This window comes from Triturus cristatus, chromosome 8, assembly GCF_964204655.1.
Source record: "Triturus cristatus chromosome 8, aTriCri1.1, whole genome shotgun sequence".
Classification (NCBI taxonomy): domain Eukaryota; kingdom Metazoa; phylum Chordata; class Amphibia; order Caudata; family Salamandridae; genus Triturus; species Triturus cristatus.
The window spans coordinates 185,598,535-185,621,912 of record NC_140591.1 but is presented as its reverse complement, the minus strand read 5'-3'; the positions used below and the strand labels follow the sequence as shown (position 1 = coordinate 185,621,912).

Sequence of the window (23,378 nt, the reverse complement as noted above, 5' to 3'; positions counted from 1 at the left end):
ACACGCTGAAGATAACCCCTGTTCCTTGGTTGCGAGGCACGAGCAGTCAGGCTTATCCCAGAGGCAATGTGTAAAGTGTTTGCGCAACACACACAGCAGCAGCAACACACTAGGCATACCACAAAAGAAACTTCACACAAGGTTATATATAAAAATAGCCTTTGTATTATCCAAAACACATTAGAATAGTAATCACACAATATACACTGTGCCAACTGGCACTAGGCAATATTTACAGGGGATTATATACACCTGACAGGGCCAATTGGGCCACTGTCAGAACCATCACAAAGCACAAATAGTAAATGTAGAACACAACCAGTAACTACTGGCCAAACACTGTACTCAGCATTATCCTGCAACATAAAGCATATTTGGCAATCAGCATCACATCGGGCGTAAAACACATTATCGCCACCCTCATAAGCATAAACACATTATGCAATATTATCCTCACCAGCATAAACATATTATGCAATAACCTCACAAGCATAAACACAGTATGCAATAACCTCATAAGCATAGACCTCAGATTAGGGAATAACCTCCTAAAAATAAACATAAGAGGCATAAATCACGGTGCATAAATCACATTTATCCTAGGCACCACATAAATCACATTAGGGCCTGGCGCCCTGCCAACCTACCACTGACCCCCTGGCCAACGGGCTCAAAATGCCCCATGTCCCAAATGTCAGAGCGGCTGCCACTGCAGCAGAATCCAAGGTGCGCAATTGCGCTGGCCTAAACGTTGCAGCTGCCGCTAATTGCAGTGCGGCTGTGCAGAGACTGCGGGCACTGGCTCTCACTGTGCCCTCTTGACGGGTCCCCACTGGGACTCTCTAAACAAACATGCCCCACGGTGCAGTTGCCCGCTACGGCGGCGCAACTTAGGTAAATAATACAGGCACAGCACCACAGTGCCCCCTAAACCCCCACTGGGGTCTTAAGAACAAATTATGTCAATAAAGGGGCCATCCTTGCATAAAATAGAGCCCCCATTCACCGGGACTTTGCAGGTTCTTCTCCGCTCTTCCTGTGCGGCTCCTGGCAGCCTCAGGAGCCCGCGAGGCTCCCCCCTGCACTCTGCCTTCACCCGGTCCCTCTCCGGGGACATGGGACTTCGCAGGGTAGCCTGTGAGGCTCCGGACGGTTTCTCCGGCGGGCGGGACTTCCTCTCCCTGCTTAGCCGGCCTCAGAGGCCCCGCCCACAGTCAGGCAAGGCCGCCTGGCTTCATGGCCGGGCCGGCGGCTCCATTCTCGGCCGCAATGCGGGGTGGGCACCCGCTCGAAAGTATATCACTGAAGTGGGGTGGGCACCCCCCAACACCACAAAAATGCGGGGTGGGCACCCACCTCAAATATTCATAAAACGGGTTGGGCACCCGCTTCACTTGGCAGGAATGCGGGGGAATCCCCATGTCGGGAATCCCTCTAAATGGGCTGCAGCTCCGTGCTGCGAAGCCCACGCTCTCCCCTTTCAGGGCCATTAGAGTATAGCGCTCACGAGGTGCTAGAAGAACAAGTCCAAGGATCCAAGGGGCACAGATGGGGCCAGGGAGGCCAGCACACAGGGCCCTCCAGCAGGGAGGAAAGCCCTCGTGGCGGTTCCTCCTGGGCCCCCAGCAGCAGCAAGCCCCAGCAAGTTCAGGAACAGCACAACATCATGGAGTCACTGCCCCTATATTTATATGTCACATTCCTTTGTCTGCAGTACAGGGCTTGGGCGAACCAGCAAAAACTGGTTCAGGGGGGAATTGGAACACTGTTTACCAGGCTCCTCTTCCCCTTTGTCAGGTGGGGGCTCGGTGATCAGACACACCACAGGGTGCAAAGCCAGCATTGTACAGGGCAGGCACAATCCTATTCAGGGTCAGGGGACTACTCCTCCCACTACTCCAAATGTAGATGTCCTATTCAGCCTAGTGCTGACCCACCCTGCCCCTTCTGGAGCCACACACACCTGCCACCAGCCCATGTCACTCAAAAGCCAGACATGCAATTCACATCAGGCAGGCAGACACATAGCAAACACAGAAATGCCAACTTCTAAAAGTGGCATTTCTAAAATAGTTATAATAAATCTGCGCACACCATTGCGCAGCATTTATTATTACCATTCCAAATATACTAAACCTGACCACGCTGCTTCTCTCATATCAGGAATTACCACTGAAACACTTATCAGGGAATCCCCCATGCATTCCTATGGGAGGGCTGCCCCACAGTAGTGAGAAACCAAAATGGCTGTTTGTCACTACCAGGACATGTCATGCACTTAAGGTACATGTCCTATCTTTTACCTACAATGCACCCTGCCCATAGGGCTAGCTAGGGCCTATCTTAGGGGGGACTGACATGTAGTAAAAGGGGGGTCACAGACATGGCACACACTTTAGGTGCCACGTCACAGTGGCAGGAACACTGCGCGCACAGTCCCTGCCATGGTAGAGGCCTGAGATAGGTTTGCAAGGCTACTTTGGTGGGTGGCGCAATCAGCGCTGCAAGCCCACCATTAGCATTTAATTTACCAGCCCTGGGTATATGAGATATCACTTTACAAGGGAGTGACATGTAAATTAAATAGGCCTAACAGGTGTAGACCAATCTTACCATAAGTAACACAGAGAGCACACGCACTTTACACTGGACAGCAGTACTAAAGTGCCCAGAGTCCTAAAACCACCAACACCATGTCAGAGAAAAGGCTAGGAGACAACAAAAAGTTTAGGGATGACCCTGCAAAAAGGGCCAAGTCCAACAGGGTACATGCCTTCATTGTCTTCCACAAGTCCAGTAGCATTCTAAAGAGGGTGCCAGGGGTGCCTCATTTAACCCACGTGCAGAGCTCCTGAGCTCACCCTAAATGCGTGGCCAGAGAAATGAGAAAAAAAACCTTTGGTCACTCAAAACCGGTTCTGTGGTCAGCCCACCTCCCACTGGGTTTGGTGCCTGGATGGCTATAAGAATAAACAGAAAGGCAGGCCCAGGTGTGAGCTACATTTTCCTGTGACAATTACAGCCCCTTTTGAAGATGAATTAAGTTCCTGGGCACTGGCCACATGGTCATCCGGTCAGAGGAACAGGACACCTACCCACACCCAAACCCTTTGTCTCAGCTCTCGGAGTCAATTCACACCTAATCGAGAAGCTATTCAGCTCCATAATGACAGTTGAGAGCTCAGCCAAATGGGCTTCTAGACTCTTTAGACAGGTTAGTGACAACGTTTTTTTTAAAAGTACCTTTTGTAAAATGCTTGCAATAAATCCGACTTTACCTATGAGTTGAATTTATAACAAATAATTTAAGAAGTACAACAATTGAATTTTCATTTGGTTCCTAGGTGTAGATAATATTATTAACTTTAATGAAGTAACCCAATGCTTTCTTAGGGAACAGCTAACCCTGCTACAGTGAAAATTGATTTTGGGGCATTATCACTGTGAGGACATATTTAATATTAAACTTTTACATGCCCTAGTTTTAAATATCATGCACCCTGCCTTATGGGCATTTATGGCATACTTAGGGGAGTCTTGTTAATATTTGAAAGGAGAGTTTAAGCTTGTAATTGGATTATTTTGGCATGTTGGATTATTTTGGCATGTTGAATCTGCACTTTACGCCTGCACAGCCAGGTTACTGGTGGCGGGTCTGCAGTCATGGTTTGCATTGTCACTTCAGAGGTGGCACAATATGTGTTACAGTCCACTAGTTACATATAATTTACTGGCCTTAGGTGCAATTTATACCATATACTAGAGACTTATATGTACGTTAAATGTGGCATTCAGGAGTATAACTAATTTTGACATGTTTTAGGGGGTCAGAGCACAGGCACAAGAGGCCTGGTTAGAATCCCTGGCTGGAAAAGGTTTCTTCAGCAGACTTGATAACTGTGACACTTTTTGCTGTTGTTTTCCTGGATAGGCTTTAGAAACTATCACTAATAAATTTAAAATGCCTGTAATAACTTTACTAAATCATATTTAATTTCACTTTCAAACGAATCTGGGATTGGTTTGTTTACAGTCAGTTATGGACTTTCAGCGAAGGTTACCTGGCTCTCATCACTAAAATGAGACATTTATGAAACCCTTCCACACCACCACAGATCAACTTTGGCTTATTTGAGCTCCAATAATGCTAGACAACCAGCCGATTGTTAATACTCAAGTGAAGAGATACTTTGAAAAGCTGGCCGAAACTAGCAGAGAAGTTCTTTAGTGAGGAAGTGGATACAGTAAATCATTACCCTCTATCGCTCCCCCTTCCACCAGTCCACGACGATAAAGGCCTGGAACAGACAACAGGTGTGTTTGGAAATGTGGGAGTGTACTCTGAGCCATACAGAGGTCTTTAGCAGCTACTGAGAAGAGACCAACACCTTGCTCCTTGGCCCTGGAGGTAGCTGGTGATGGCTGGACTTTCAAAGACCAGCTGCCAGTCTTGGAATTGTTTTTTAGACTGGTTCAAGATGAAAACTTATAAATCTGTTTATTGAGTGACTTTCGAAGTAACTACTGATTTATTGGAATGATTGGTGATTTTCACTAAAGTGCAAAGCTCGTCCTAATTTATTAACTAAGTGTATATTTGAGCTGACACTTCCTTCGTCTCTCTCACAAAGAGTATACTAAAAGGTTTATATAAGTTTTAGAATGTGATTTGCCTAGGTATCCTACGTATGTCCCTTCAAGGAAGCAGTCTTTTTTTTTAACAATATGGGAAAAGGGTAAACAATTATAATTGGACGCCATTAATATTACCTTGATTCTCACATTCCCTGATGGGAATATTTAATAGGCAAGTATTTACAAAGTTCTCAGTAGTAAGGGTGGAACAGTTTGGAAGCACACTCAATTCCTGCAGATAAAGAACTCAGTATGATAGAGTAGGACAGACCACACTATCAATCAAGACAGGTTGTGGGATTAGAATTCAGATGTCCTCGGCAACACTAATTTGACCTCTGGGCTACATACACCAGCTCGCACTCAATACACGCATGTCCTTCTTTCATCACATTCCAACTGGTATGTTAACTGAGGGAGGAAACTCGTGGTCATTCACTCCTCACAATTTGTGATATTCTATATCATAACCTTCTCTAGGCAGGTTCCTGCAATCATACCGGTAGGTGAAAGTAAAATACAAGGGTACAAAGTCTTGAAATAAGAGCACAGACACACATAGAGAAGGAACTAATACTAAGCACAGACACATAGAGAAGGGACTATACTGAGCACAGACACTGTGAAGGAACTATACTGAGCACAGACACAGAGAATGTACTATACTGAACACAAGACACATAGAGAAGTAACTATACTGAGCACAAACAAACAGAGAAGGAACTTTCCTATTATTTATCACACATTATAATTTTCGGAAAGATGTGGTACTATAAGGACAGCATATGCAGACATATGAAATGAAACAAAGAGCCACATATGTTAACTGTCCTTCTCAAAGCGCTATGCTAACTGGAGGAGAAATGACAAAGTCAATTGCCCAGCACCAAACTAGTACAGGGTAAAGGGGTCCATGACCCTCCTCGTCAATATGCATAAAACAGAAATCATAATGCCTCTCATTCCATACAGCAGTAAATGAGGAATCAGAGGCCTAGAAGAGATTGCAGACCTCTATGCTTACTTTCACTATGTGCAGATGTGGACACCCCAGAAGTGTGAAGGGGCAAGAATCACAATGCATCAAACAGTGGAGCATGGCTACAGCAGTATCAGGTGGGCATAGATCCCTGGCAGCCTTTCCAAAACCCACGGCTGACAAACGCACCATAAACGCATCAACAGCATACAATTTATGATTGGCTAAAATGAATGCTTTGTGTTTGCATAAGCATATGCAGAAAACTGATACCTTCCCTTGGAAGTCAGAAGTGCAGAAGAATGGCCGTTTGCCTCCCCCTTTTCCCTGCTTATTCCAAGGGTTTGCAACGTGCACACAACGATTCACAATGCCAATCACAACGCACACAAGTGCACTGTTAATAGATCTTTGCATTTGCAAAAGCAGCTGCATTGTACAACGATACCGAAAGCTGAGCACATCCAGAAATCTGGCTCATGGTGCTTAATTAACAAAGAGGTAAGGAAGCGATTGGTCCTTGCCGCCAACTGTTGAAAACCGCACCATGCCAAACCAATGCATTCCACCCCACACATCCACTAAACCTGTAGCCCTCCCCTCCCACCCCCTACACAGATGAAGGCAAAGCCATGGGAGGACAGAAAGGGGCTGGAACCAATTTAATGGCTCAGTGACCTCACAGCACAGAAACAGCCGCAGCTAATAGGGCCTTTGTCTCCACTTCCACCCGAGCTGGTAACGCGCCAGTCAAGAGTCAAGCGTCAGAAGCAGGTGGAACCTATTAGAGCTGTCAGAAAGTTTGAAAAATTGACTCTGGAGCTAAACTGAGGAGATTGGACTTGACAGTGTTGTCCTAATGATTCGAAGGACATTTTATGCAGTTTAATTTGGACTGCTTTGATTATTCATTAGATCTCCAGATGGCCTGGGTTGTTATTGTACATATTAATGCATCCGCTGTGTTATTACTGGCGGTCCTGTCCCGGTCCTGTGGTCAGGATCTTGACCCGGCTGCAAGTCCCTCAATTAGTGTCATTGTCAAGCGAAGCTGTTCAAAGGCTTCGCGCCTTGGATCACACCCGCTCCTAGTGCATAAACATACTGGACATTTCCTTTGCAGAAGATGCAGTCCTTCGAATGTGGGACTTGGAAGCTCAAGTTCAAGCTTAACCAGCACTCCGAGATACAAAACCAATAATAACCCAGTATCAGCTTTCAAGGCAATCACCGAAGCAAACCTTATTCAAGCCTCGCTGTCAACATGTAGGACAGCAGGGTGGTCTGGAAGGCACCCTATCATGCCAACATTTACTGAGTTAACATACCGGCTATTGTGCATACGCTACTTAAAAGATGACCACTCTTCACAAGTGGTTTTATTCAAAAGCTTTTTTTGAGTTTTCAAAGATTTGCCCACTAACCTCTCACACTAACGGGTGAGGGCAGAGGCACACACTTGTAACATACACGCATGTGTTACCAGACACGATGATCCTATAAAGTTAGGAGTTTTAGTGACAAAATAATAAATTGCAAGGGCAAAGACAGAGTGGGTTGTAAGTTCAATCGGTATACCAAGAGATGCCACTATGTGGTTGCCGTTCCAGTTACCCTTGAAGTACTTCTGATCTAATACAAGTAGAACATCTTGACTTTCCCTTGGCTAAACTGTGAATCAGGGTCACTCCCATACTTTACGGAAAATAATATATTAAAAAAGCATCATCCCAGTGAACATAGGATCTCTAATTCCATCATGAAGAGCATGTGCATGAAGTATTCATAGAAAATTGTCCGTCAGCCCGGTTGTCTGTCCCCTTGGTCTATGTAGTCTATGTCTATGCAGTGTCTGTACCTGCAAGAGCTGTAGTTGGCAATTTTGAACCAAACTTAAACATTCATAATGCTTATTCAAATTCAGAAAGACCACGTTAATTTGCAAAAGCAGAGCAGGGGCTACTGCTGCTGAACGTTCATCATGGTTGCTGAGGACATAGCAGGGCTGCTTTGTTGGCATCGGAAGCCATTACAGAACAAGACGTTTCTTTGGGTTCGGCTGTACACAAGAGCTACCTGAAACAATAACACTGGATAGTCCTGGACACTTATACAGCGAATGAGGGAAAGTAATGTGTGTATACCCGCATGCCTATTCACTGCATGGGGAAACCAGCGGTCAAAACAAATCCCCACCCTGGCCTGAAGGCCTGTCCTGCTGCCTCTGAGAGCTCAGATGCTACCTGAGCAACATTATGATTAAACTGAATTATGAAATACACAAAATAAAATAGAATTCGGGGCGTTCAAAAACATGGGACTTTCCAGTCCGTACTTAAAGAAGAGGTGAAACTAACTCCACTCTACAGTGAAGCGGGAACCTAGGGTTAGGACTAGTTTAAATGCGTCAATGAAACATTGCCCAAACTGTTGGTTCAATTATCAGTTCACATGATTAAAAGACAATATTTCTTTTTTACATTCATACTCAGCAGCAATTGGGAAAGTCAATCAATTTAAAGAAACTGCGTGCTAATATGACTTACCCGTCAAGCAGATTCATTGTGGTTGAAGTGACTTCCGCAAACAGCACTACTTTCCCAAGCTTCTTGGTGAGAAGAGATTGCCGATATTTGTCAGGTTTAAAGTGAAGCGAGGTAAAGTCGCCCACCTGGGTGACAAGTGGTGCGAATTCTGGGGTTACCTCCATCTCAGGCTCGTACACCTCGACAACCTTCAGGGACAATTTGCTGGATTTTATCATCCCTTCTGGGGACGCTTTTTTCAAAAGCCAGGGGAGGAAAGACGCTCGTACTTCCTGTTAGAAATTTAAAAAAGACAGAATAATTACGTCAATTCGTGTGAGACTTCTACCCTCGCACCTCCTCGATTCATTTTTGATCCACTGCTTCTCATCTAAAGCATGTGTCTCTACCCCGCAGAAAGCAAAGCATATCTCATCTTCACAAATGTTCTCTATAGTAGCTTTAGCTGCCCCGAGCTAGCTTCCTCTGAACAGGTCTCCTGTTATTTATACAAAGTAGACCAGGGCAGAGAAGGTAGCTCTTCTGCTTATATGGCAATGCCCCTTTCCAAGGCATGTCGAAAGTAATGCCATCTGGAACTTCAGCTGTAGCGGGGGGACACAGGTGTGGGTGCAGGAGTGACTAGTGCGCACCCGGCGTAACCTGTGGTGACGCCGTGAAGTTAACACACTAAGGCTGGAATTTTTAATTGGCCATGTCTCTACGCACCCAGACTTTTTAATATTTATACGTCTCTTATCTTCAATATTCTCAGGGCACTGGCCTTAATACCCCCCACACACAAATGCATTAGCTGCCATAAATGAGTAGGCAGGAAGAAATGTAATACAACTAAATGGGGCCAAGACAGTGGTCCTTGTCCAAGGCCACACTACATGTAGCCCCCTTCCAGCATCTCTCGTCATCTTCAAAGCTGCTGTCTGCTAGAGCCATCTACCTTAGTGAAAACTGCAGCATGCTGGCTCACATCTATTGTCTCCATGCCAGCATTCTTCCAAATTTGTCAGTAAATGAGTGAAAATCTTGAATTGCTCTGCTCAGAGGTAGCAGGTAATGTAGGCAAAACAAAAGTGACTAAACTGACAGTACTCTGAAGGCAAACCACAGTACCATCTCACAAAATTTCGAACAATCCAGAAAGATGCCACCTACCTGATCATGGGTCAAAAAAAGAACCCTGTATTCAATGGCTCTTAATCAGATCTCAGACCAAATTCAACTCCCTCCTTCGGGCCAACAATTGCCTACATGGCGCAGCCTCGACACTGCCTTCAACACATGTCTATTTGCTATCAAACTATCCTAGTTCTCGTTCCAATCATGACACATATAGTGAGGTGACAGAGAATTTTCACTGTCCTAACACACTCTATCTTTCTATAACATAAGCTGCCAACTATTACTCACCAGCTTCAAAATGTCCTGAAGAACCACCTCTTACTTAGCATTAGGCAACATAACGGCACCATGCACATCCACAAGGGGTAGCTTTTTGGATACAACTCCACAGAGGAGACCTGTTTTGACAGACATGGGCCAGTCCAGCAGTGCCAAAGAGCTGCTAGAAAAACCCAGAACACCACAGCTTGTGGATGAATTCTGTTACAGGAGCACAGTATCTTGAAATGTATGTACAAATCTAAATTATTTGGCCAGACTCGTGATGAACATATTGGTATCTTGTTTCTTTACTGAACTGACAGTAGTTAACATAAAATCAAAACCCAGAAACTCTAGGAAAAAATACTAGGAAGACATGAGAGCTCAAGCCCGTGGTATCTACAGTGACCCACAACAAGTACTAGAGTCTCTTTCAAGAGTAACCTATAATCTGCTCTCTTTCGTTGCTGCGGACAGCTGAACATAAGAACAAGTTACTTACCTTCGGTAACGATGTATCTGTAAGAAACATTAGTTAGTTAGATTCCTCACCTTAGAATATCCCCAGGCGTCAGACTGGATCCGGAAGATTTTTCGTCAGCAATACCCCTTGCGCGTCGCTAGGCGTCGTCTGCGGCTCCGCGTCCGTCGTCGGCGTCGTGCGCCGGGATGACGTCGTCGGAGTACTTAGACGCCGCCCTCGCGCGCTGACGTCAGTTCTTGTACATAGCCTTCCGCGCCAGGAACGCAGAGCCATGCAAAGACCGACACTGGTGCCAAAAATAAAATCTAGGGGCCTGAAAGGACAACCTTAACCCTAGATGTCAGTTCGCAGAACGGGGAGGATGGGTGGGTCGGTGAGGAATCTAACTAACTAATGTTTCTTACAGATACATCGTTACCGAAGGTAAGTAACTTGTTCATCTGAAAGAAACACGTTAGTTAGATTCCTCACCTTAGAATAGATACCCAAGCAATACCATCCCCGGTGGTGGGTCTGCGAACCAAGATCACACCAGAAAGTCCTGGAGGACAGAACGGCCAAAGAAGCCATCCCTCCGGACTTGGCTGTCAAGGCAATAATGCCTGGCAAACGTGTGTAGCGAAGCCCACGTCGCCGCCTGACAGATGTCCTGCAAAGGGACTCCCCGTCCCAAGGCAGTAGTAGCCGCCGTGGCCCGAGTAGAATGGGCGCGCAGCCCAGCAGGAGGGTCCTTTTTAGCCAAGGAATAGCAAATTTTTATACACAAAACGACCCACCGAGAGATGGTCCGTTTGTGCACAGCTTTCCCCTTCTTAGCGCCCACGTACCCAACAAAAAGCTGGTCGTCCACCCGGAACTGTTTTGTGCGGTCCAGATAAAAGGAGAGCGCACGTTTTGGGTCCAGACGGTGGAGCCTCTCTTCCTCTTTGGAAGGATGCGGAGGCGGAAAGAAGGTGGGCAAGGTGACAGACTGCCCAAGGTGAAATGGAGTCACCACTTTAGGAAGAAAGGAGGGACGAGGCCGAAGGACAACCTTGTCCGGATGAACAGACAGAAAAGGAGGCTTTGAAGATAAAGCCTGGAGCTCACTCACCCGTCTAGCCGAGGTGATGGCTACCAGAAAAGCAGTCTTAAGAGTCAGAAGACGAAGAGGGCAATTGTGAAGAGGCTCGAAGGGAGCGCACATCAAGAATGTCAAGACCAGATTCAAGTCCCACTGAGGCATTACAAAAGGGACCGGAGGGAACGTGTGTGTAATGCCTTTGAGAAAGCGTGTAACCACAGGGGACTTGAAAAAAGAAGGCTGATCAGGAAGCCGCAAGAAGGCGGAGATGGCAGCAAGATAACCTTTCAGGGTGCCCAGGGCATAGCCCTGCCGGGCCAGAGAAAGAAGAAAGAGGAGAACCTCAGAAAGAGGGGCGGAAAGGGGATCCACAGCCTTTGCTGTGCACCATGCCACAAATTTGTTCCACCGGCAGGCGTATACCGACTTTGTGGAGGGACGCCTGGCTGCCAGAATGATATCACAGACTTCAGGAGGCAAGTCAAATGGCATCAACTGCCGCCGCTCAATCTCCACGCATGGAGGTGGAGGCTGGACAGGTTCGGGTGGAGGACCGTCCCCTGCTGCTGCGACAGAAGATCCTCCCGAAGGGGCAGACGAATCGGGGGATCGGTCAACATACTGAGTAGCTCGGGATACCAGTATCTTCGTGCCCAATCCGGAGCCACCAAGATGACTTGGGCCCGGTCGTGCCTGATCTTCTTCAGCACTCTGGGCAGAAGTGGTATAGGCGGAAAGGCGTACAACAGACCGCAACTCCACTCGTGACGAAAAGCGTCGCCGAGCGAGTGCCGCCTTGGAAATTCCAACGCGCAGAACTGCTGACATTGCGCATTCTCTTCGGTGGCGAATAGATCTAACCAAGGCTCTCCCCACTGCTGAAAGAGACCTTGCGCCACTTCGGAGTTCAGACGCCATTCGTGATCCATCATGCACCGGCGGCTGAGTTCGTCTGCTCTGGCGTTCAGAGAGCCCGCCAGATGTTGAACCACCAGGGTGACGCCCTGGTGTTCCAGCCATGTCCAGAGGCGCAGAGCCTCCTGACAAAGGGTCCACGACCCCACCCCGCCCTGTTTGTTGCAATACCACATGGCGGTGGTGTTGTCCGTGAACACCTGCACGACACTTCCCCTGACAGAGGGAAGGAAGGCTTTCAGTGCAAGCCGGATCGCTCTCAACTCCAACAGGTTGATGTGGAGACGAGACTCCGCCGGAGACCAGAGGCCTCTGATCTCCGCCTCTCCCATATGGCCACCCCATCCCAGGAGGGACGCATCCGTCACTACGACATGCTCCGGTTGGGGAAGGGAGAGGCTCTTGCCCTTGACCCACTCGCGGTCCGTGAGCCACCACTGCAACTGTTGTGCAGTGCCCTCCGAGATCAAGACATGGTCGGACAGGTTGCCGTGATGCTGGGCCCACTGAAACTTCAGGTCCCACTGCAGAGCCCGCATGCGCCGCCTGGCGTGATGCACTAGTAGGATGCAGGAGGCCATCAGCCCCAGAAGCCGCAACACTAGCCTGACCGAAACCCGGGATAGAGGCCGAAAGATGGGAATCAGGGCCTGTATATCCCGGACCCGCTGTTCCGGTGGATGGACCCGGAACTGCGCCGAATTGAGAACCGCTCCGATGAAGAGGAGCTTCTGAGAGGGACTCAGGTGTGACTTCGGCACGTTGATGGAAAACCCCAGCAAATGCAGGAGATCCGCCGTAGTCTGGAGGTGGGAGACGACTGCCTGGGGCGAGCCCGCCTTCAACAACCAGTCGTCGAGATAGGGGAAGACTGGAACCCCTGATCTGCGCAGATGAGCTGCGACCACCGCCATCACTTTCGTGAACACCCGAGGGACACTGGTGAGGCCGAAGGGGAGCACGGTAAACTGAAAGTGCTCTTGGCCCACCGTGAACCGCAGGTAACGCCGGTGGGCCGGCAGGACGGGGATATGGAAATATGCGTCCTGCAAGTCCAACGCTACCATCCAGTCTCCAGGGTCTAGGGCAGCTAAAACCTGAGCCAACGTTAGCATCTTGAACCTTTCCTTTCGGAGGAAGGCATTGACGTTCCGGAGGTCCAAGATAGGGCGTAGGCCCCCCTTGCCCTTCTTGGGAACCAGAAAGTAGTGGGAATAACAACCACGACCTACTTCTGGACTCGGAACGCGCTCGACGGCCCCCTTGGCCAAGAGAGCCGAAACTTCCTCGCGGAGAAGATTCAAAGGATCCCCCGAGATACGGTGGTGCTGCGGTGGCATGGCTGGAGGGGTCGTCTCGAAGGGGAGGGAGTAGCCCCTTCGGACGATTTGCAGCAACCACCTGTCCGATGTTATGGACCGCCAGTGGAGCAGGTGATGGCGAACTCTGCCGCCCACTGGCGTGGTATGGGCCTGAAAGCTCGGACTAGGAGGGCTTTGAGGCGGATGCTGCCGGGGTGGAAGTGGGCTGACCACGTCGGCCTCCATTTCCGCCACGGCGGAAACCACGTCCGCGACCGCGCGCAGGTTGGTTCTGCGGCTGGTGGCTTTGCGGACGTGAGGAGGCGCCCCTTCCTTGGCCACGAAAGGGGCGAAAAGCAGAGGTGTGCGCCCGCGGAGCCGAGAGGCCCAAGGACTTGGCCGTAGCCCGGGAGTCCTTAAAGCGGTTCAGCGCACTGTCCGCCTTCTCACCAAACAGGCGAGTGCCATCAAAAGGCATGTCCATGAGGGTGTTCTGGACATCCCCGGAAAATGACGCGGACCGCATCCAGGCGTGGCGGCGGAGCGCCACCGTGGTGGAAATCGCTCTACCCAGCGAGTCCGTGGTGTCAAGCCCACATCGTATGGCGTGCCGTGCTGCATCCCTCCCATCGGCCAAAGCCTGGTTAAGACGTGTCCGGACCTCCTCCGGACACAGGGGCAGCACGTCCTCCACCGTATCCCACAGGGAATGGGAATAACGGTCCAAGAGACAGACGGTATTCAAGGACCGCAGGCCCAAACTAAGGGACGAGAACAGTTTCTTGCCAAACTGCTCGAGTCTCTTGGAATCCCGGTCCGGCGGAGCGGTCGGGAAGGAGGAATGGGAGGTAGAGGCCTGGATAACCAGACTCTCGGGGGTGGGGTGTTGGGACAGGAAACTGGGGTCGCCCGGAGCAGGGCGGTGGCGCCTGGCAACGTTCCTATCCACAGGAGGGACTGTGGAGGGCTTGGACCAGGTGCCCTGCAGAACGTCAGTGAGGGCCTCATTGAACGGCAGCAGAGGCTCAGTGGAGCTTGCTGAGGTTTGAAGCACCTCAGTGAGGATGTTAGTCCTCACAGCCACGGCAGGCAACTCGAGCCCAAGGGCCTCGGCCGCCTTGCGCAGCACCACAGAAAATGCTGCACCCTCCTCCGAAGCCACGGTCGGAGGAGAAGTGAATCCAGTGTCTGGCGAGGTGTCCAGCCCACTGGCCTCCCCCAGTTCATCTGCCCAGTCCTGAGAAAGCTGTGACTGAACAGCCATAGGGTCCTCGAACCCCTCCCAGTCGCCCCCTTCTTCCGATTCCTGATAAACAGGAGAAACGATCGGAACCGGACTGTAGAGATGGTAGGACTCAAGCGGCGTCGGATGCGGCGTCGGTCGACGCCGTTGCGGCGCCGGGTCCGGAGGAGGGCTAAACTGGGGCGGTGTCGGCGCCAAAGGCGTCGGCGGCGCCGGAGGTGTAGGCGTGTGCGCCGGCGGCGTCGGTGGTTCAGTCGCCGGCGCCGGTGGAGGAGTGACTAGGTCAACCGGCGGCGACGGGGGCCCAGGCATGGGCCCCGCGGGGACCTGCGGCGTCGAGACCGGAGTCGTCGACGGCGCCGGGGCCGGAGCCGCCGGCAGGCGAGGTCGCCCAGTCGAGTCCGCGGGGCCCGAAGGCGCGCCAGCGGGCGTCGACGGCGGGGCCAGGCTCCTCATGGCCGAGAGGAAGGCACTGATCTCCGCCGGCGCCGCGTCAGTCCCAGGGGCCGGAAGGTATGGGGGCGGACGCGGCGCCTGCGGCTCCGCCGGAGCCGCGGGGGTGGAACCACCCTGACCCTCGGCCGAGTCGCGCGACCGGCGAGGGGAGTCCGAAGAGCGGTGTCGCCTCTTGGACTTCTTTGAGCGTTTGGACTTACCCGACGACTTGGAGCCGGACGATCGATGGCGTCGGCTAGGGCTCCGCGAGCGATCCTTGGACCTCCTCCTGGACCGGGATCGCGCACGACGCGGAGCCGAGTGGCGAAGCTCGAGAAGCTTGCGGGACCGCTCCCGCCTAGCCTTCGAAGTCAGGGCCTGGCAGTCGTTGCACGACTCCGCGTCGTGGTCGGGGCCTAAACAGTAGAGGCACCGGCGGTGGTGATCGGTCACCGACATCAGTCGATTGCAATCCTCGCAAGCCTTGAACCCAGGCATCCTACCGGCACCAGATGTCGACAGACAAGGATCAAAAATGATCAAAAAGATTTAGTCAAAAAAGACTAAAAGGGGTAGCTCTCCCGGATCTGCGCTTACTGGCGCGGAAAAAAGAAGAACTGACGTCAGCGCGCGAGGGCGGCGTCTAAGTACTCCGACGACGTCATCCCGGCGCACGACGCCGACGACGGACGCGGAGCCGCAGACGACGCCTAGCGACGCGCAAGGGGTATTGCTGACGAAAAATCTTCCGGATCCAGTCTGACGCCTGGGGATATTCTAAGGTGAGGAATCGAACTAACGTGTTTCTTTCAGATATATCTTTTAGCATTATAAATATGGCTGAAATGTTGTTGCTCACAGTCGTACCTAAGTTCTTGTGCTGGACTTCATTAGGATAATTGAATATATTTACTACATACACAGGCGTCCCAGCGGCCAACGCAGAGGAGGGGACTTCTCCCTCAAAGCTGATCTAGTAAGGCACATAGAGGTTCCAAGTAGACAATGGGAGCTGTTAAGTCATGCAGGAGCGTGAGGGAAGCTCATAGGGCAGGAAGCGAACACAACCTCGCTACACCCATGGCCCTGAAAGCAGCAACATGGGCCTGTCAGAACCAGTGAGCGCATGCCGCTCTAGCAGGCAACAGCAGGGGACAGTGCAAGCATTAATAGATGGCCACATGGGGTCTCTCGCAGTACATGTGCCTAAGATGTTTGCAGACCTCTTTGTTCTTGAACATCTGCCAGCAAGAACTGCTGTACCAAAACTCCAGTGCAGAGCGGCATCACCACAGCATATTCTCTTTAGCTGAACGATTTTAATCCATGATAACAGGCACCCACACACCTACAAGCTCCTTGTTGCAGCACTAACTCAAAGGTATTTTGTATGCTTTTAAGGACTCGATTGAGGGGGTGGTGAGCCTTTGCACCTTCTCCATGCACAAGGTCTGAGCCCTGTTTAGACCGAACATTCTCTGCAACCCGACCCTCTGGCCAGAGGAAGGAAGTTGCTGATCTCAGGCCCACTGTCAAGAATGAGGATCAGTACTCCTACTCGGATGAAGGTGAGACTAATGAGGATACCTCAGATGCCACAAAAAAATACAGTGCCTCATATAAAGGTGCAAGAATAGGGAAAAATAGCGAGAGGCAGGAAACATGGTCCCAGATCCTAGCAAACATCTGAGGTTACTGAGGAGATCAGAGGGCTGATATTTGTTCACAAGAATCTCGGACATCCCAGGCACTCTGAATGTGTCTTGGCAATGAGAGTGGCATGTTACAACTGTGCTTGAGGAAACCTCTGGTTTGAGAGGTGAGAAAACAACTACTGGGCAGAGAGCCCTAGGCATGGTTAATCAAAGAAAGCAACGCATTCGCATAGTACTCAGAAATACCAGAGTACCAGGCAAAACAATGACCAATGGCAAGCGCAAAGATACTACATCTTCCCTATCAAAAGGAGAAGAGGAATAAAAAGGTCCTACATAAGAGCTACCAAAGTCACTGGAAGCATTGTAGGTGAGAATACCTTCTTCACCGGTTAGAGTTGGAGAGAGACTACATCTGTTTGTACACAATTAGGCGACATCGACCTCTATGCTATGCAGAGCTTCAAAATAGAGTTCTAAGTGTCCTGTGTAAAGACCCTGTGACTGACCTGATCCCTTTCTTGGGACTTTTGATTGGAGATGAGTGAAAGAGGGAACTATGATGCGACAGGTGAAGTTCCTAAAAACTCTTCTTCATTCGGGGCACAAAATGGCTTTGACTGGTGATGAATCTGAGGGAATCCAATGCCTAAGTGTTGAACAGACACCTTAAAAAGTAAAGAAATTACCTCCTCACGAATTTGCTACTGGAGAGCGTCTGGATCGCCGATGCAATCTGAAGGAGACACATTTTGCTTACTGGCTGTCAAACTGCACACATGTTTTCTGAAGTTATGTGGTTGATAAGTTAAAGGTGATAGAATCCTCTCAACTGATTTTGAGGAGGTTATGAGTCAAACTGTTTTGATGGGTCAAGGGAAATTTTATCAAACAGATAACCAACAGGGATTCTCCAGAATTTGGAAGCACAGATAGAGTTCTGGTGGCATTTGAAACAGGCACTACTACTTCTGGGGGGTTTATGGATGAGTGGGTGAGGGACACATACCTTTAACCAACTGAGCAAACCTGAGCTGCGGGAAACCTAAAAAAGTAATTATCAAAGGAAGGATCAAGCAGCATCCAAAGTCCTTACAGGGAACAACCCCTTTACATAACTAGAGTTCTTCAGGTTCTTTTGTACACAAATACCTCTCATCCAGCAGCTCATCAGATAAAGCCTTCAGTTCTTTGACGCTGGATTATTTTCAGCCCCAAAATGCTTATGAAGTTCAAAGATAATACCCTTAACTGGCTTACTCCATAACTTTTATTGGCCGAGAGCACTTGTGTATTGGCCTCACTTGGTTCCTGTGCACTAGGGAGTTCTACCAAGGGACTTTGCAATTTTTAAGGATTTTTGTCATTTCCCATCAATTTTCATAGAAATCCCTCTTACCTGTCCCTTAAGAGAATGGTTTTGTTTCTTTACCACATTTTGAAATGACATCTGTTTTCTTTATTCTAGTAGAAATTTCTTAATACAATCATATTAATATTTTTACACTATGATTTGGGCCTTAACGTTTTTTCTGTCTTACCTACATCACTGAAAGCTTTGTTATTTCACCACCCATCCTACTGCACAAGTTTATGAAGGTTAGCCTTTTTGTATGTATGTATGTATGTGGTATGTGTACAGCACAAACCAGAAAGGCAGAAGAGTGCTGTACTGGACAAAAAGTATAGATCCAGTCAATGAAAACTGGAGAGCTAGCTGGGTTCTGACTGAAATTGAACGTTACTGGATTGTTAAGTAACCTTCTCTCCTTTTCTAAAACAAAGCACATTTGGGGTGGGTCTGATGGATACAGTCATGTTGTTCCAGATCGTGGGTGCCGATATATCTCTTCAGACTAAGCTACCAAGTTGAGCCAAAAGGTGCCTGTCATAGTGCTCAGTTATAGAAACATACATACAGAGGGCTTGGTTCACAGAGGGCCTCAGCATTCGTGGCGAAGTCCCTGCAGTTGTGGGGAGGGTGGGGGGGGAGTCTCTGCATTTTGGTGGAATCTCTGCAATGAGTATTCTCATTGCAGAAATTCTGCTCCGAGTGCAGAGATTCCCCCTTGACTGTGGGGCCTCCGCCGTGAGTGCAGAAGCCCTTTGTGAATCAGACCCACAGTGCGATTATCTAGTGAATATTTATTGCGTATATTGGATGGAGCCCATCAGGAGAAGAGTGCTATTGCAGCCCAGCCATGACAACTTTGTCAATCACCACCCAGAGAACCCAAAGCATCAAGCCATTGCATTACGTCATATGAAGCTAAGCGTGGCAGATCAAATATTAACCTTAAGGCTTTTCCTTAAGGTGCACACTTGTACATAAGTAAGTATGTATACGTTGTTTCAATAGTGCAAACCTAGCCAAAAGTCAGCAGAGAGTCCAATGGAAAGGAAAGGTGGGAGCTGTGCCACAGCTCATAGTAAGACTGTGACCTCTCATCCTCCATAATCTTCCCTGTCGCTTTTCTAGAACTGCTGATTTCCAGATACCCTGCCTGAGGGACAGAATTCTACTCCTAAAATTTAACCGCAAGGAAATCTGAATTAGAGCTCTAGACTTACATGAAGCGTACTCATGTAGAACAAGCCAGGAAAGAGCAAGTAACAACTGTGTGTTCAAAATATGTGGGCGTTTAACCTCCTCACATTAAAGTAGCTCTTGGCACCATCTCACTGCTTCACATAGAGAAGCAAATAATCTTCAAGCTCAAATAATATAAAGCAACACCTTTAGATAATTAGCAATTCATTTAGAGAATTAAATTGAAAATGCATCTAAATAGCAAGCATTTCACGGTTTGCCATTTCCCCATGATTTTCTCTTTTATTTATCTTTATCAGTAAAGACATTTCAATGTAATACATACTTTCCAACCATGTAAGAAAATTCATATACGGTCCGCATTCGATGTCAAACAAATGAAGACGTGCGTTGCAGTTCTAAACTGCTCAATCAAGGTCCACGAGGACTCATTTCCTCAGCTCCATCTCCATTTGAAGAATGCATCAGTCAAATCTAATTCTATAGGCGTACACTAAAATATCATACACATAGTCATCCAGATACTTAAGTGAGATAAATCAACTGGAAATTATTTATAGGAAGGGTCGGCTACACATTTTAGGATGACTAGCATGGCAGAGGAGATAAATCCATGGTACGGACCCTAATTTCAAAGGAGCAACAAACATTTGCCCTTCGTGTGACAGTTTTTTCAAAACTTCTTTGCACAGTCCACACACCATACTAGTCAATTGGTTACAACTATCCATGTAAATTCCTTAGCCACTGAAACCAAAAGAATAAAATACTCATAACTGAGCAGAATATTTTTCATATGGAAACACGGCAGGCATACATTTCAAGCCATTGAGTATTCAAGGAAACCTAATCATGTCGTGAATTTCCAGGTATCATTTGAGAATTCCATACAAGCCGGAAATTTACATAAACTAGAATAGTAATCCTAGTAAACCACATTTATGACCAAGTCTTAGTACATCGAGCTCCGTTTTTAAACATAAAATTAAGAAGTTTGTATTACTTCCATGATGCAAAATGAGGAGATAGCAGCATTGCCGCAAAACAAGCAGATATGGAAATAATAGTCAAAGCAAATGTCATAAACTGAGAACGATACTTGTTTGAAGAAATGCATTGTGAGACACTTAACCATGTCTCAACGTTTAAAACCTGAAACTATTTTCGTGAAATAATTCTTTTATCTGCACCTTTTTGTTCATGTAAACCAGACCGAATATAGGTGTACAAAACGTCACAAGTTTAACCACTACCACCAATAAAAAAATATACATGGATTTTAGACAGCAAATAAGTGTGCCGTATCTAGGGTTGATACAAAATATCTAAAGTACATAAATAAATGCAAGGCTAACAGTTGATAATTCTATAATTTATTTTACTTATTTTGTAATGCGTGACAGAAGGCATCAGCAAGGGCACATTGTACATTACCATTGCTTGGAGTAAGAATTGTATTCTAATTGAGATTAAGTATTTCAGGTCGGGTCGGGGGTGGGGGTTCTACACCGTGAACTTGAACTTGTAATGCTAATTTGCCTTAGTGTGATAAAGGCACGTAGAGACGACTGCTGTCTGCGGCCCTGTGGTATGACGTGGTGACGTAATGGAAGTCGTAAATGATGACATAACTCTACGTGCCCCGTGCAAGGAGACTATGAGGGTGAGTGTGGCGGCGCTGACACTCCGTGCTCCACGGACGGTAACGCCAGGTAGGCATGTTACACTCCTTGGCATCCGTCCCACATCACATTAGGGCGCGCGAAGCTCTGTCACCGTCCAGTCAACGCCATGGTTTAACAACAAAACCAGCCGGCTGGTCCTAGAGGGCCTCTGCGCTTCCCAACTTCAACTCGCCATGACGAGTAAGGCCACTGCTCTGCACCTCCCGTGTGAATGCTCGTTTCCCATGAAACAAAAGGCGGATCCATAAACCAAAGATATTACTGGTATTAAATAGGCTGACTTTTAGCCCTCTTTATGTACAGTACTTGCCTCATTGTAAATAACGAGATTAGCCATGCTGCAGTCATAACATTAGGGTAACCAAGCAACTGGGCATGGGTGGCACCGCGAATACTTGTGTCCAGGCTTAAGACCGGAAGCAGGGAGAGCCATGAAGATGCTCCACTATTATGTCGAAGGACAGATAGTTGGCTTTGTTCAACTGTTCTTGAAACGAGTCATCCAAACTAATCCTCTCAGAATCCTCACCTAAGAAAATTCTTATGGGACGGATGATGTATGTGCATTCAATGGCCCACACAGAAAACCACAGAGTTGAGGGCTGTCTGCTTCAGCCCAAGGGTTTGAGATGCCCTTAGAGTAGGAGCTGCTGGTAGCTTGATGTAGGTGGCGGGTTCATAAAATGAAGGAATTATGTAAAATTACTTTTTAATTTTTGAAGAAAAACAGCGAACACATAGGAGCCAAAAAATCTTGCACATGTTTCCGGACAGCTTTATTGTAGTGCTTTCCTATATTTACCATTACATGAACGAAAACTTATTTTAACAAAAGCTTCATTTGCATTGGCGCTTCCAAATCCATGATTGCAAATAGTTTTTAGAGCATCATTCTCCCTCAGAATGTCAAGTTACTCATATATACCTTAATGTTAAAAGAAACTTTCAATAGCTTACAGAATAACCCAGAACAGGAAAGAGGGTACTTTTTAAGTCAGGCACCATTCGTAAACAACCCAAGAGCAAGTCCTGTGCCAGATCCCCCTCTCGTCGCTTGTAGCAGATCCCTGCCTGCTGCCTCTTTCTTGTGTGCCTTTTTTGTTGGTCCTTGTGTGCTTTTCCTGTTAGGGTTTAGTGTGCCCCTCCCCCGACCCTACCCCCTTTGTCGTTTTGTTTAGTTTCGGTGCCCCCGTCCTCACCGCTAGTGAGTCTGTTCCTGATGTGCTCCCCCACACTACCCGTTCTTCCCGCCGTTTTCCTGCTAGCGCACATTCCACCCCTGGACCTACTTAATGGAGGCCGCCGTGCCGAAGGCAAACGCATCTGCACATGTCAGAGCCTGGACCGCACCCAGCTCCGGGACACCGGATTCTCCCTCCTCCCACTTGTACACTGCTGACGCACTTCAGTCCCTCCACCCCAAGAGATGAACCAACTGCTACATCACCTCGCACAGAACTACAGAAGGTCCCTTCACCTGCCAGAACTGCTACTTCACCTGCAAAACCTACTCTCCAGCAACCCCCTATCTGGCAGACTCCCGACCAGCCGACACCCTACCCCTGGTCAGCTAACACCTGACCCGAAGCTTCACTGCACGCTCCTCATCGTTCGATCGTTCGGCCAGCACACCTATGAAGTCTAGGACACCATAACTACACTCGCCAGAAGTGATGTTCATCACCGAAACCTGGCTCAGCCCCTCTTCGGCACCTGACATAGCCACCGCAACACCCCCGGCTACAAGCGGCTACACCGCGACCGCGCAGGCAGGCCTGGCGGAGGCATAGCCATCGTCCACAAAGACACCCTCCAATGCACCACCACGGATGACAACATCACGCCGATCATGGAACACCTCAACTTCCAGTTCAAACTCGACGCAAAAATCACCATCAGAGGAACCCTCAACTACAAACCCACCCAAGCTTCTGCAACGCCATTTCAGACTTAATCGCCCCTCCCCCTGGCATTTGGCTCCGAACTCTGAATCTTCCTGGGAAAACTGAACTTCCATCTCGAGGACCCCAACAACAACTCTACCACCCTCCTTGAGAACATGAACAACCTCTGTCTCTCACAGCTGGTCTCCACCACCACACACATCACAGGTCACTCACTACACCCTATATTCTCCTCCAGTAATAGAATCAAGTTCTCCCACACAACTGAACTAACCTGGACCGACCACAGCATAATCCACTTCACCCTCACTGGCTCCCCAGGACCGCTGACCAGACCACCCACCTGACCCAACCGGAAATGGAATGGGGCCTCTGAACCCCTCTGGACCTCTGCCCTCAAAGCAACAACGCTCGACCCCTCTAACAACTTCGACCGCAAAGTCGAGAATTTCTCAAAGTGGATCTCTGATGCCGCAGACACCATCAAACCCCTTGAAAGACTTCCTCGGACCCGCAAAACGCACCACCTGGTTCACCCCAGAACTTCAGCCCCTCAAACATGACTGCAAGAAACTAGAGAGATTTTGGTTTTCCAGCAAGAA

General features: G+C 48.6%; 1 protein-coding gene across 2 annotated transcripts in view; it reads right to left on the bottom strand.

Annotated features, from left to right (window-relative positions):
• The window catches only part of HLCS (holocarboxylase synthetase), an 862,037-nt gene that overhangs the window by 452,869 nt on the left and 385,790 nt on the right, over positions 1-23,378 (bottom strand). For both annotated transcript variants that reach the window (XM_085621286.1, XM_085621285.1), the window contains exon 6: positions 8,161-8,432. In XM_085621286.1, the coding sequence (XP_085477412.1) occupies positions 8,161-8,432 (272 nt within the window). The remainder of the gene's footprint in view (positions 1-8,160; positions 8,433-23,378) is intronic.